The sequence below is a fragment of the Eulemur rufifrons genome, chromosome 8, assembly GCF_041146395.1.
Source record: "Eulemur rufifrons isolate Redbay chromosome 8, OSU_ERuf_1, whole genome shotgun sequence".
NCBI lineage: Eukaryota > Metazoa > Chordata > Mammalia > Primates > Lemuridae > Eulemur > Eulemur rufifrons.
Window position 1 is genome coordinate 122,482,208 of NC_090990.1, and position 12,480 is coordinate 122,494,687.

The following is a 12,480-nucleotide window of genomic DNA, read 5'->3' on the forward strand; positions in this document are numbered from 1 at the left end:
ATGAATATTTCCCATATTATTTCATATCATTGTACAAGAAATAATGTATACATTATGAGGACATATTGTATCTAACAAGATATACTGTTAGACTCTTAAAAAAAAAATGTAATTGGTTTTTATATATTAATCTGGTATCTTGCAACAGTACTAAATTGATTACTGATTACTAGGTTTTTTTGTGGATTCCTTGGGATTTTTATACATATAGAATAATACAAATAAAGACAGTTTAATTTCGCCCCTCCAACTGGATATCTTTAATTCCGCCCCCCTCACTAAACTGGCTATAACCTCTAGTGCAATGTCAATTGTAAGTCCACAAGAGCAAACATTCTTGCCATATTCCCGGTCTCAGGGGGAAAAGCAGTTCAGTCTTTTACCATTAGTAGGCTGTTTACTGTAGGCTCTCGGTAAATGCTCTTTATCAGGTGAGGTGGTTTCCTTGTATTTCAGGTTAAAGAGCTTTTATCATGAATGGGTTTTAGATTTTGTCAGCTATCTTTTTTGTATCTATTGAGATGATCCTATTTATGTCCTTTCTTCTATTGCTATAGTATGATACATTAATTGAGGTTCACATATTAAACCAACCATACATTCCTGGGAAATAAATCCCCTTTGGTCATGATGTATAATCTTTTAATTTCTTTATGTTGCTGGGTTTGATTTGCCAAGATTCTGTTGAGGATTTTTATATATATTTTCATGAGAAATATGAGTCTATAATTTTTTTTTCTTGTGATACATTTACCTAACTTTGGTATCAGGGTAATACTGGCCTCCTACAAAAATAGAGGAGGAATGTCACTTCTCTATTTTCTGGAAAAGATTGTTGAAAATGGATTTTATTTTGTCTCTAAATATCTGAAAGAATTCACAGTCAAGGCTATCTGGGCCTATGCTTTTTTCTTTGTGAGAAGATTAATTAATAATTCAATATTTTACTTGCTTTTGGTCTATTTAGGTTTTCTATTTCTTTTTGAGTCAGTTTTGGTAATTTGTGTCTTTCTAAGAATATGTCTATTTCATCTAAGCTACCTAATTTTTTTTTAGCATTAAGATGTTCATAATATTCCAGTATGCCACATGACATAGCAAGTTTACTCCTAAGTATATACCCAAAAGAACTGAAAACATACACCCATATCAAAACTGGTATATGAATGTTCACTACAGCAGTATTAAGAATAGCCCCAAACCAGAAGCAACCCAAATGTCTACTAACTCATGAATGATAAACATAATGTGGTATATATCCATACAATGAAATATTATTCAGCCATTAAAAAAGAATGGAGTACTGATATATTCTGCAACATAGATAAACTTTGAAAATACAATGCTAAATGAAAGAAGCCTGAGATATTGAAAAGGCCACATATTGTATAATTCCATTTAAATGAAATGTCCAAAGTAGCCAACCCATAGAGACAAACAGATTAGTGGCTGTCAGGGGTAGGGGGAGGAATAAATAAGAACTGATAATGGGTACAAGGGTTGCTCTTCTGGGTGATGGAAACAGTCTAGAATTAGATAGTGGTGATGGTTCCATAATGTTAAGATTATATTAAGGCCGGGTGCGGTGGCTCACGCCTGTATCCTAGCCCTCTGGGAGGCCGAGGAGGGTGGATCGCTCGAGGTCAGGAGTTCGAGACCAGCCTGAGCGAGACCCCGTCTCTACTAAAAATAGAAGGAAATTATCTGGCCAACTAAAAATATATATATAGAAAAAAAAAATTAGCTGGGCATGATGGCGCATGCCTGTAGTCCCAGCTACTCAGGAGGCTGAGGCAGTAGGATCGCTTAAGCCCAGGAGTTTGAGGTTGCTGTGAGCTAGGCTGATGCCACGGCACTCACTCTAGCCTGGGCAACAAAGTGAGACTCTGTCTCAAAAAAAAAAAAAAAAAGATTATATTAAAACCCAATGAATTATATACTTTAAAACTGTATACTAAAAAAGGTATGTGAGTTATATCTCAATAAAAAATACATTATAATCTTTTTAACTTCTGTATGTTCAGTAGTGATGTCCCCTGTTTTGCTGATTTTGAAAATTTGTGTCTTTCCCCCTTTTTTTCCCGTGGTTAAATTTCATTTGTCAATATTGTTGCTTTTTTCAAAGAACTAATTGTTGGTTGTACTGTTTTTTTTCCTACTGGCTTCTTTTTTTATTTCATTAATTTCTGCTCTAATCTTTATTACTTCCTTCCTTCTGTTTGCTTTGGGATTAGTTTGCCCTTATTTTTCTGTTTTCTTAAGGTAGAAGCTTAGGCTATTTGAGATGTTTTTTCTTTACTTCTGTTTTCATTTTCATTCATTTCAAAGAATTTTCTAATTTCTCTTGTGATTTCTTCTTTGACCCACGTGTTAGTTTAATTTCCGAATATTTGGGGATTTCCCAGATTTCTTTGTTGATTTCTAATTTATCTTAGTTGTCATCAGGCAACATGCTTTGTATGATTTTAATCCATTTAAATTTACTAAGACTTGTTTTATGGCTAAAAACATCTCAGGGGATGGTGGTTCCATGTGTACTTGAAAAGAATGTGTTTTCTGCTGTTGTTGGATTAAGTGTTCTACAGAAGGCAGTTAGGACAAGTTGGCCAACACTGATCAAATCTTGTATATTCTTGAAATTTTTTTTTATACTTAGTTCAAATTAATCAAATGTCTCTAACTATTATTGTTGAATTGTCCATATCTCCTTTAAATTTTGTTCATTTTTGTTTCCTGTATCTTGGGCCTTTGTTGTTAGGTAGCTATATAATTATAACTGCTGTATCTTCCTGAGGAATCAACTCTTTTGCCATTATGAAACATATTTTGGAAAAATAATTGGAATCTGAGCATGTTTAGTTGAAATTTTTTAGGGCTGTGGAATTTTTTGCAAGTTTTTGAGACACATTAGAACACTTGTCTTTCTGGAGGAGAAATTACAGTCATAATCATTCTTACATTTATTCTAGAAATGTTCACCAAGTTATTATGTACTATGTACTATGGGAAAATAAAGATGACCACATCAATCAAACAAGATTTTTCTCAGAAGATAATACACTGAGGATATGGTTTTTCCCTTTGTTTCCAAAATCCTATTCCAAATGATACTGAAGAAATATAAAAAGGGAATAAGAGCTTTGGTGACAGATATCAAAGGGCTTGAGATTTATACAGATTTGCAGAGATGAGAAATAGGATGAAATCAGGTGGTGGAGAAACCAGCTACAGTCCAGAAGGACATAAGAGAAGGCTCTACCAGAGGTGGAAATTATTCACTCTGACGGAGCCCTGAGGAGAGTCCAAGCTCAGAGTTGTCAGAAACTGATGTAGGTGTAGGATATAGGGTCAGAATAGGGTGATTAAAGGTCTGTTCACATAGTAACTCTGCCAGTGGGCCTTTCCCTTTCTGTACCAGACCTCTCATCTGAGCAGAACCAATGTCACCTACTACTCTTCAAAGAAAATAAAAATCTGACTGTGGAAGGCTAAGAATTCTAGTGTAGGCACTGGCATGCATGAGTAAAGATCCCCCTCGTTTTGGGACAGTGTGAGGGTAGAGCCTTGCTTGCTCGCTTCCTGCTCGTATACCCTGAAAGAGTGTGGCAGTTCTCTCTCCAGCATTCACAGCTCACTGCCAGCCCTCCTTCAGAGGAGAGGACTGCTGAGTTACAGAAGCTACATGATGGCAAAGAAATCCCTTACAATCTACTGACCTTAAGTAATACAGTCTTACATTCATCAGTATGAACAAATAACCAAAACTCACCAGCCAATGAAAAAACAAATGGCACAAAATGAATACACGGAACCAATGCTAGAAAAAAACTGTTTATATAAACAAAGACAAATTACCACGGCTAAAGAAAAACATTACTTCAGATTGAAAATACTCTCTGAAGACCAATGAGGACAATTTTTTTTTTTTTTAAATGCTTAACATTTTTTAAAAAAATAGATTTAGGGGGTACAAATGTTTTTTTCTTACGTGGATAAATTGTATTAATATAGTGGAAAAGTCTATGCCTTGGGGTTACTTGCCACCTGGATCATGTATACTGTTATCCAGTAGGTAATTTTTCATCCTACACCTCACTTCCAGAGTCTCCAATGTTCATTATGGAGGACAAATTTTTAAAAGGCCCAATCCTTGAAACCTCCTAGTGAAATTTCAGAACATTAAGGATAAAAAAATCCTTGAAGGTTACAGAGGAAAAAAAACAATCGAGAAAAGAGAGACTGAAATCAGACCTTTCATTAGCAATACTAGATGCTAAAACACAACAAAGCAATACTTTCAAAGTTCAAAGAAAAAGTAATTTCACACCTAGAATTCTATTACTGAACAAACTGGTATTTAGAAATTTTACCTCCCACATAGCCTTTCTAAATAAAGAAAAAAATTACTTGAGAATGTGTACCAGACAAACAAAATGGAATCAAGGATAGAGGAAGACATGGAATCTAAGAAACATTGGATCTAACTCACGAATACAACGAAAAGAAATTAAAATAAGCAATCATAGGAATTCCAAGAAGGTCTTCAAGAAGAAAATACATTCCATTAGATAAGTGGTATGATTAAGACACTGGATGTCTTTAATAAGTAATGCAATAAAGGAATATGCTACTTTTGTCAACAGAGAGAAAGAAACGCAGTATAGAAATGTCAGAAGAAAAGAGGCTATATGAGGAAGTCATGGTCCAAAGTGGGAAAAAAATTAACATGGGGTAAGATTTTGAGCAAGTGCTGAAAAGAAAAGAAAATCTATTTGACACTGACTCTTGTAATCTTCTCTTTCAAGCAGTAATGTTTAAGTACCATAAGATTACATTTTTCCTCCTGTACATTCAATCATGTGAGCTGGCCCTATACAGTATTCATACAAACATAATATTACTGTATTCATTTTTTATTGCTGAGTAACAAAGTACCACAAATTCAGTGGCTTAAAACAACACAATTTTATCATCTCATGGTTTTTGTGAGTCAGGCACATCCTAACTGGGTCCTGTGTGAGGCTATCACAAGGCTGCAATCAAATACTGTACTGTACAAATACTTTGGAAATTCTATATATATGTACATATAAAAATGATTTAAAGAGAAAATAAAAAATTGTACATGTGATTGTGTTTTTCCTGTTTGAATTTCCTATAAGGTTAAATTTTTTAATAATTAAAGAAAAATTTCATTCCAAGAAGAGTTACCAAGATTTCAGAAAACAGTCATTAAATTCACAGAAATGGGCTGAGTAATTGAGTTCAAGAAAATGTGACTGGTCAGTTGAACTCATCAAAAACTGATACAAATCTTTAGCTAGTTTTGAGTATGTATATCTCCTTAAAATTACCTTCTATTTGATTTTCCCTATATTTTAAGAAATCTGCAAAACTACTTGTTCTTTAGGGCTAAACTATTAGAAATTTTTCTGCAAAAAAATGGGTATCTTTAGACCTAACATAATATGACTTATTATTTGTTGGGAAGGTAAAGTTCAGCTCATGCTTTACCAGATTACTGAAAGTCAGTTTAGACACTAAGCTCCTCAGAGGCAGGAACTTCATGTTCCTGGTGCCCAGCACAATGCCAATCAATCACTGACAGTCTGCTTTTTAAGCTGAAGCGCTGAATACTATACACACTCTAGAACAGAGGTTCTTAAAACTGGAATCTGCAGGCTTCCAAGGCATCCACAAACAGCCTTAGGGGCAGTGGGAGGGCTGATGGGTGTTGTCATTTATAAACATCCTTAAATTTTACTAAAAATTGTGAGTATGTCTACTTTGTAAGAGGAAAAGTCCATATAGCTTTCATATTCTCAAAGAGGTCCAACACCCAAAAGAGGTCAAGAAGTCTAAAATAAAAATTATGAGATTTTTCTAATACTTAGAAATGCAATACATTATAAAGCCATTTATTCAATTTTTACATCACAGTTCATAGAGCAAAAGAGGTATTATGAACTCAAAACATGAGTAAGGAAAATCAAAATCCTCCACTCTAGCTTAAAGCAAGCTTGATTATGACATATCATAAATGCATGTCTTATGCACTAAGTGTCACTAAAAAACATTTGATGATAATGCTAAGCCATTCTAAACATATTTGGAAAATTTGCTATTTAAAGCAGGCTAAAGGAAAAAACAATCATTTTACAATGAGGTGTCAAAAAATACTCAAATCTGTCAAGAAGCGCAAAGTCCACCGGGAAAGACAGATGAGTAAAAATATAATTATTTATGATACAGGTAGATGGAAATAAATAGTTTCCTGGGGAAGTTAAAGAGTATTTCCAAGAAAAATTGACATAAGCTGGAATAGTTTTATCAATACCAATCAAGAACTACAGGCTGGGATGGACAACATTTCAGGGTACAGGGATGTTTACAAAGGTACGGATAGAGCCCTCCTGTGCGTTCAGGGTACGGTAGGTGAAGGACTCGTGGAAGATCAGGTCCAGACTGGAAGTAAGCTGTTATGAATTGATGAATTTGGATGTTTTTCTGAATGCAAAAAAATCATAGCTATTGAAGGTTTTTAAGGAAAGGAGTGACTTGAAAAAAAAAAAAAATTGGTGTTTTTTGAACGATAATTCTGGGAGCAATGTAGAAGATGAACTAACGGGGGAAAAAACAAAAGAGGTCAAGAAAATCCTTGAGTGAAAGTATTTTTTTCTGACAAAATTAATTATGCCTGATCTTTTTTGAAGTTCAGGTTTTCACACATAACTTTTTTTTTTTTTTTTTTAAAGCAATCCATATCTTTGGTTAAGACCTAAGCTCGCAATTTAACGGCAGATTCTCACAGCAGCCTACCCTGGGTCTCCCGTGTGCCCGGCAGTGGCGCGGCCCCCTGCTGCTTACCTGTGGCCGGGAGATTGGTCACGGCAGCGCTGGTCAGAGGGAGGACAGGGCTGACCGTGAGGGTAGTTGCTGCGCTGCTCGTCACAAGGCTTGGTGTGGTTGCCACCTAGAGGTCAGAAATGAAAATGAGGACAGAGCACTTAAAATCAAAACTTAGAAATTTAAACCCATATTGTGGACTTATTTTGTCTATCAACATTTAAAAACTCTATGTACAACAGAATTAATGGACCTAAGAGGAAATGATTTTATAATCCCTCTTTGATTTTGGAATTGAGAAACTTGGCATCATATGTTGGAAAGTTGCTATTAGAAGATGATTTTTCACTGGTATCACAAGTAGATTTGCCCAGGTTTTAAAAATAAATAAGAAACATTCCTAAATTTAAATAATGTTGAATCAGATACACTCCAAGTCAGTAAGAAATACACTAATTATCAACTTTACCTAAATAAGAAAACTATTTGACAGGATCAGGGAATCTGGGGTTCATGTATTACTTTTATTTTTGACTCTGTGGGGGCAGAATTGCCTTATGTTTGTTTTTAATGAAATGAAATTATGAAAAGAATGTGAAGCAAATTTTTAAAATACTAAGTTTCTTTTTGAAATAAAAAATGTCCACAGTTCTGCAAGAAAGTCTTCCATCTAGTACAAATAAATCTAAAACATAAAAGTCACCTACGCAAAATTATTATTTAATAACTATCTTTTCCATAACTATCTCATGAACTTTATCATTAAAGATCCACCATTTAACAACCATAAATTTCACTTAAACTAATATGTGCTTTTAAAGCTGATTTTAGTTTTAAAAGCCTTCCAGTATGGAATGATATTCAAATAAAATGAAAACAAATTAAAAAAGGAACAGAAATGCAAACTCGACAATCTTCTCATCTTTTGAATTCTGGTTGGCAATACTAAAAATCAAAGGAGTCACACTCTAGGAATAATATTCTAATGCAAACAGCAGAAGTTACTCAATGAGATTACACAAGAAAAGGGCTGCATGGTGTTTCAGAGTAAAGATCCGCCTGAGATGATTGTCTTAATAGGAGTTCAGAGCTAAAGGTTACCTGGGAATTTACTGCCACTTAATCATGTAAGTGTCAGTTTAATAAACTGGGCTTTAGGCCTCAACATGAATAAAAACTAACTAAAGATTTTTTGAGATAACTGGAATCAGCAGCAAATTTACTCCCATGGTTACAGAGTAACCTAATAAACCACCAGAGAAGTGTATAATGGAAATGCAATGAAACAAGAAAGAATTAAAATTGTTCACTTTAAGAAAGAAGAAAAACCAGAAAGTTTTTAGATCAATAACATGAGATTTCATTACCTTGGTAACGATTAAATGCAATTTTATATACATTTATTCAACGTGAATATATATAATACATTCGTAACTGTTTTGAAATAAATTGATTTAACAGGTCATTTGTAAAATTATAAAAACTAGCCATTGAGCTTGTGCTCCCCTATGTTTTGTACTTACCAACGAGGTTGGGCTGGGGAAAATTGCTTTGATAGGTGAGCTGCTGGTCCCACCACTGCTTGGTGGGTTGATTCTTTTTTCCTTCTGGCGGCGGTTACAAAACCAAACACGAATCACCTCCTTTTCCATATTGAGCTGATCAGCAATCATAGTGATCTCTTCCGAGGTAGGCTTTTGATTCTTAAGGGGGAAAAAATGCCATCTTTTGAACTACTGGCATAATCATGTCAGAATATAAATAAACAAATGGGGAGGGACAAGTCAGAAAATGAAGCCGGGGTATATATGAACATATTGGGCCACTTTCAACAAAGAGCTTCTGTAGATAGATGTTCTAATGAACACTACACTTACTAAACTTATTCATATTAACTAAGAATAAGTTGTTCTTGTATATTTACATTTTTTCATTTTAAGGTTGTATTGGTATTTTGTTAATTTTATTCAAGATTAATAGACCTTATGTATTAATAGGAATTTAAGTTTTTTCTGTGCTCCATGCTATCTAACTTGGAGCTCACAGTAAGCATGTGAGGCAGGAAAAGCAGGTATGTCACAGATGAATGAATTCAGCTTAAAGAAAGCAAGTGATTTGCCTAAGTACACAGTTAACAAGTGGCAGAGCTGAGAAAGACTCCTAATTCAGTGTCCTTCCAAGGTGCTCAAGCCTCTTCTGAATTAGAGAAGTCAAAATTTTGTTGAAAGCTTTGATTATGATATTGCCTAGTACAAAAAAGAAATTGCCAAATATCTGTTGCATTAACTTAAACTCCATAACCTAATATTAAAGGTCTCTGGTGTTCTGGTCCCAAACTACCATTCCAGGCATACAGATACTAGAATTTAGCCTACCAAACTACTAGCGTTTCTCCTGATAAAAATCCACGGTTCCCTCCCTGGGTCCCTCTGCTCACGCATTTCCTCTGCTTGAAGTGCTTTCTTCCCACCACTTCCAGTGTGTGGGATTAATTTCTATGCATCCTACGGTAGCTGCCACCTCTGTCACACTGAGTGCTCACATGGATGTGCCTCTGGTCTCTCCTGAACCCTGCAGAACTCTGACTCTGTCTCCTATGTCAGTAACTTACTTCATCTGTTTTCTCCATTATGTTATAAGCGTCCACAAGGACAGAGGCAGACAAGTCATCTTTCATCATCTACAGTTTCTAACACCAAGTACACTACACAGCCAATCCCACGTGCATGAAAAGTAAAAAGCTCACTGACCTCCAAGAAACTCTTCTCTAAGGCCACACGAATGTTGGTCTCTATGCTGGTGCGTTTCTTCCTCCTACGGTTCAAGCCCTCAATTCCTGGAGAATTCAGGGCACTTGGGCTGGAGAGGGCCGAATCAGATGAGAGGTTCTCTGTAAGAATGAAGAAAACACAAAAATAAAATTAGCTGAACACATAATGATTCCTGTGCATAATACATACATTAACAACAACAAAACTGACAAAATAAGCTACAAGCAAACATGAAAAAGTTTTCATATAACCTATATTAAAATACTGTTTACTATTATGACTCTTTCTACTGCCCTTATTGGTGTTCTTTGTCCCAGGATGGTTGACTATGTTGTCACCACTACTTTTTGATTTCTGTTTCTGAGAAAGCAGTTTACTATTCTTACCCTTAAACCCAGCTCTATCTCTTTCAATTCTGCTCTTAGGTTATGTTTGTTTATGAGCTCTGGGAATAAAAGGAAGAAAGTTTTTTGGAAATTTTTGAATGTTATATATTTATCTTGTAAATGACCTTTCATTTCATTGGTATAATCTAGAGTGAAAAAAAAAAAGAAAAGAAATACTTATAAATTCTTTAAGTGAAAACACAGTTCTGCCATTTAACAATTTAATAACCCTGGGCATGTCAAACACATCTCTGAGTTTCTTTCTGCTACATGTAAAATGAGATGGATGGAGCAGATCGCTGTTTCTCGCCTGTGGAACTCAGGAAGATTATAAATGGCCTCACCCATAGCTACTGAATCAAACTGTCTAAGGACGGGTGTTTCAGGTTTGTCTTTCCCAAAGGCCTAATTTTTGTTCACATCTACAATGAGGACCATAGTCTAGGGGATCTCTATGGTTCCTACAGCTCTCACAGTCTATGGTTCTGTGACTCAAAATCCAAATCTTCCAAAACGAAATTTCAGTACACACACAAAAAAGTTAAAACAGCAGCCCAACTTTTTTGTATGAAATATGTGGTCATTTTTAATAACCAAACAAGAAATATTAGCAGGAACAAGTCCTATGATAATTCATCAAAGAAGAAACAATAAACTTGTTCTTCAAGTTTATCTAAATAGGCCTTCCTATCCTGTTCCTTCAACTGTCTGTGTATCCCTAACCCTGGCACAAATATAAGAAATATTTCAAGGCTATAAGTTATCGCCGATTATTTATACTGCAATTACTAGAATATTTAAATGAATTAGCTTTCTGATTTAAATAGCCATAATTTATAATGATCCTCCCAGGATTAGTAGGCTTCAAGGTTCTTTAGTGTCAATAATATAGTAAGAAATATAAATGCCAATTTATGTAATAATCCCAATGAACAATGAAGGAATGTCCTGTATATTCACTTACCTGCATCATTTAGCCACTTCTCTAAAAGTGGCTTTAACTTGCACATGTTCTTAAAGCTGAGGTTCAAGGCTTCGAAGCGAGAGATGGTAGTTTGGCTGAAGTCATTTCCGTACAGTTTCCCCATAGCAAGCCCAACATCACCCTGCACGATAATACAGAGCAGGAGAGGAGAGAGGAAAATAGAGAAAAAGTCATCTCACTAACGTGTACAGCCTTCACTCTGGACTGTCACTCCAGTGACTGCTCTCTTGCCACTTTCTGGGTCCCACATAAACCCCATTCCTAAGCCAGGTACAGGACTCCAGTGAGGACTTTCCTAGGCCTTGATCAGGACAATGTGCAACACTGTCCCACATACTTCCCATTTTGAATCTTTTCTTGCTACCTTATGTAATAATCAAGATACCAAAATTTCTACTAGGTAACAAAAGATAGTGCTGATATTCTAACAAGCCCCTTAATGGATGCAACCAAAGTGATTTAAGTAGTCTTTAAGAATCAATTTATCCATATGACCTACAGGGATTAGAAATAAACTGTCTAAATAACCCTCGGTATTTCTGAATTAACCAAACTTCCCATAAATCACTTTAAAATTTAGAAATGATTGCTCACTTTTTTTTTCCTCTATAAAGTATTTCTGGAAGCTGTGAAAAAAATCTATTTTCACCCTTAGTTTGGATTTCAAAGTTGGTTACAAAAAACAGGTATTCTAAAAGGCCACTTTTGTAACCATTACAGAGATAGAAATTCACAGTAGAGAGGTTTGACCCATTTAGTCAAACCTTCATGGGCACTGGAAACTTGGTAACCTTATAGCAATAGAACAATGATCCCCTGAATATATTACAAAAGATGTCTTTCTCTGTAAGCCTATAACCTTTGAAATGTATACAGTGCTTCTCTTCCAGCTGAATAGCTCTTGTTCAAGCTGGAAAAAGCCATATCTTAGTGGTTATTTTATATACAGGTAATAGAAGCTCCTGGAGTTCAAATAATTTATCTACTCATTTCATTGAGTTTAGTGACAGGGCAGAAAGGCAACAACATTCTGGTCCAAAGTACTACACAACTGATTCTACAACAAGACAGCCAACTCCCAACTACCCTGGCAACACTTATTTTGAGTTGGGATTATGCCGGTCCTTTGATTCCTGGCCCCCCAATCCATGTTTTGGATATTACTTTGTTTACTAGCACCTGCATTAGGTGGTAGTTGGGGAAAGAAAACAACATTTTTTTTAAAAGTCCATTTTCTTACTGGTGAGTAACTTCTGATAAAAAGTTAAACAGAGCAGCAATGTTGGAACTATAAGATAAAATGAGGCATAGAGAATACTTGAACGTCAAGTGATCTATATCCTATGCTTTTGTATAGGATAGTCACTAGCCATGTGTGGCTATTTAAATTTAAATTAATTGAAATCAAATAAATTAAAAATTTGGTTCCTCAGCACCACTAGCCCTTCCAAGTGCTCAATAACCACAAATAGATAGTGGCAATTGTATTGGA

At 35.2% G+C, this 12,480-nt stretch overlaps 1 protein-coding gene across 2 annotated transcripts in view; it reads right to left on the bottom strand.

The window, feature by feature from the left end:
- The window catches only part of POU2F1 (POU class 2 homeobox 1), a 164,694-nt gene that overhangs the window by 10,348 nt on the left and 141,866 nt on the right, over positions 1-12,480 (bottom strand). For both annotated transcript variants that reach the window (XM_069479106.1, XM_069479105.1), the window contains exons 10-13: positions 10,968-11,109; positions 9,597-9,736; positions 8,370-8,549; positions 6,868-6,973 (exon numbers count right to left, since the gene is read on the bottom strand). In XM_069479106.1, the coding sequence (XP_069335207.1) occupies positions 6,868-6,973; positions 8,370-8,549; positions 9,597-9,736; positions 10,968-11,109 (568 nt within the window). The remainder of the gene's footprint in view (positions 1-6,867; positions 6,974-8,369; positions 8,550-9,596; positions 9,737-10,967; positions 11,110-12,480) is intronic.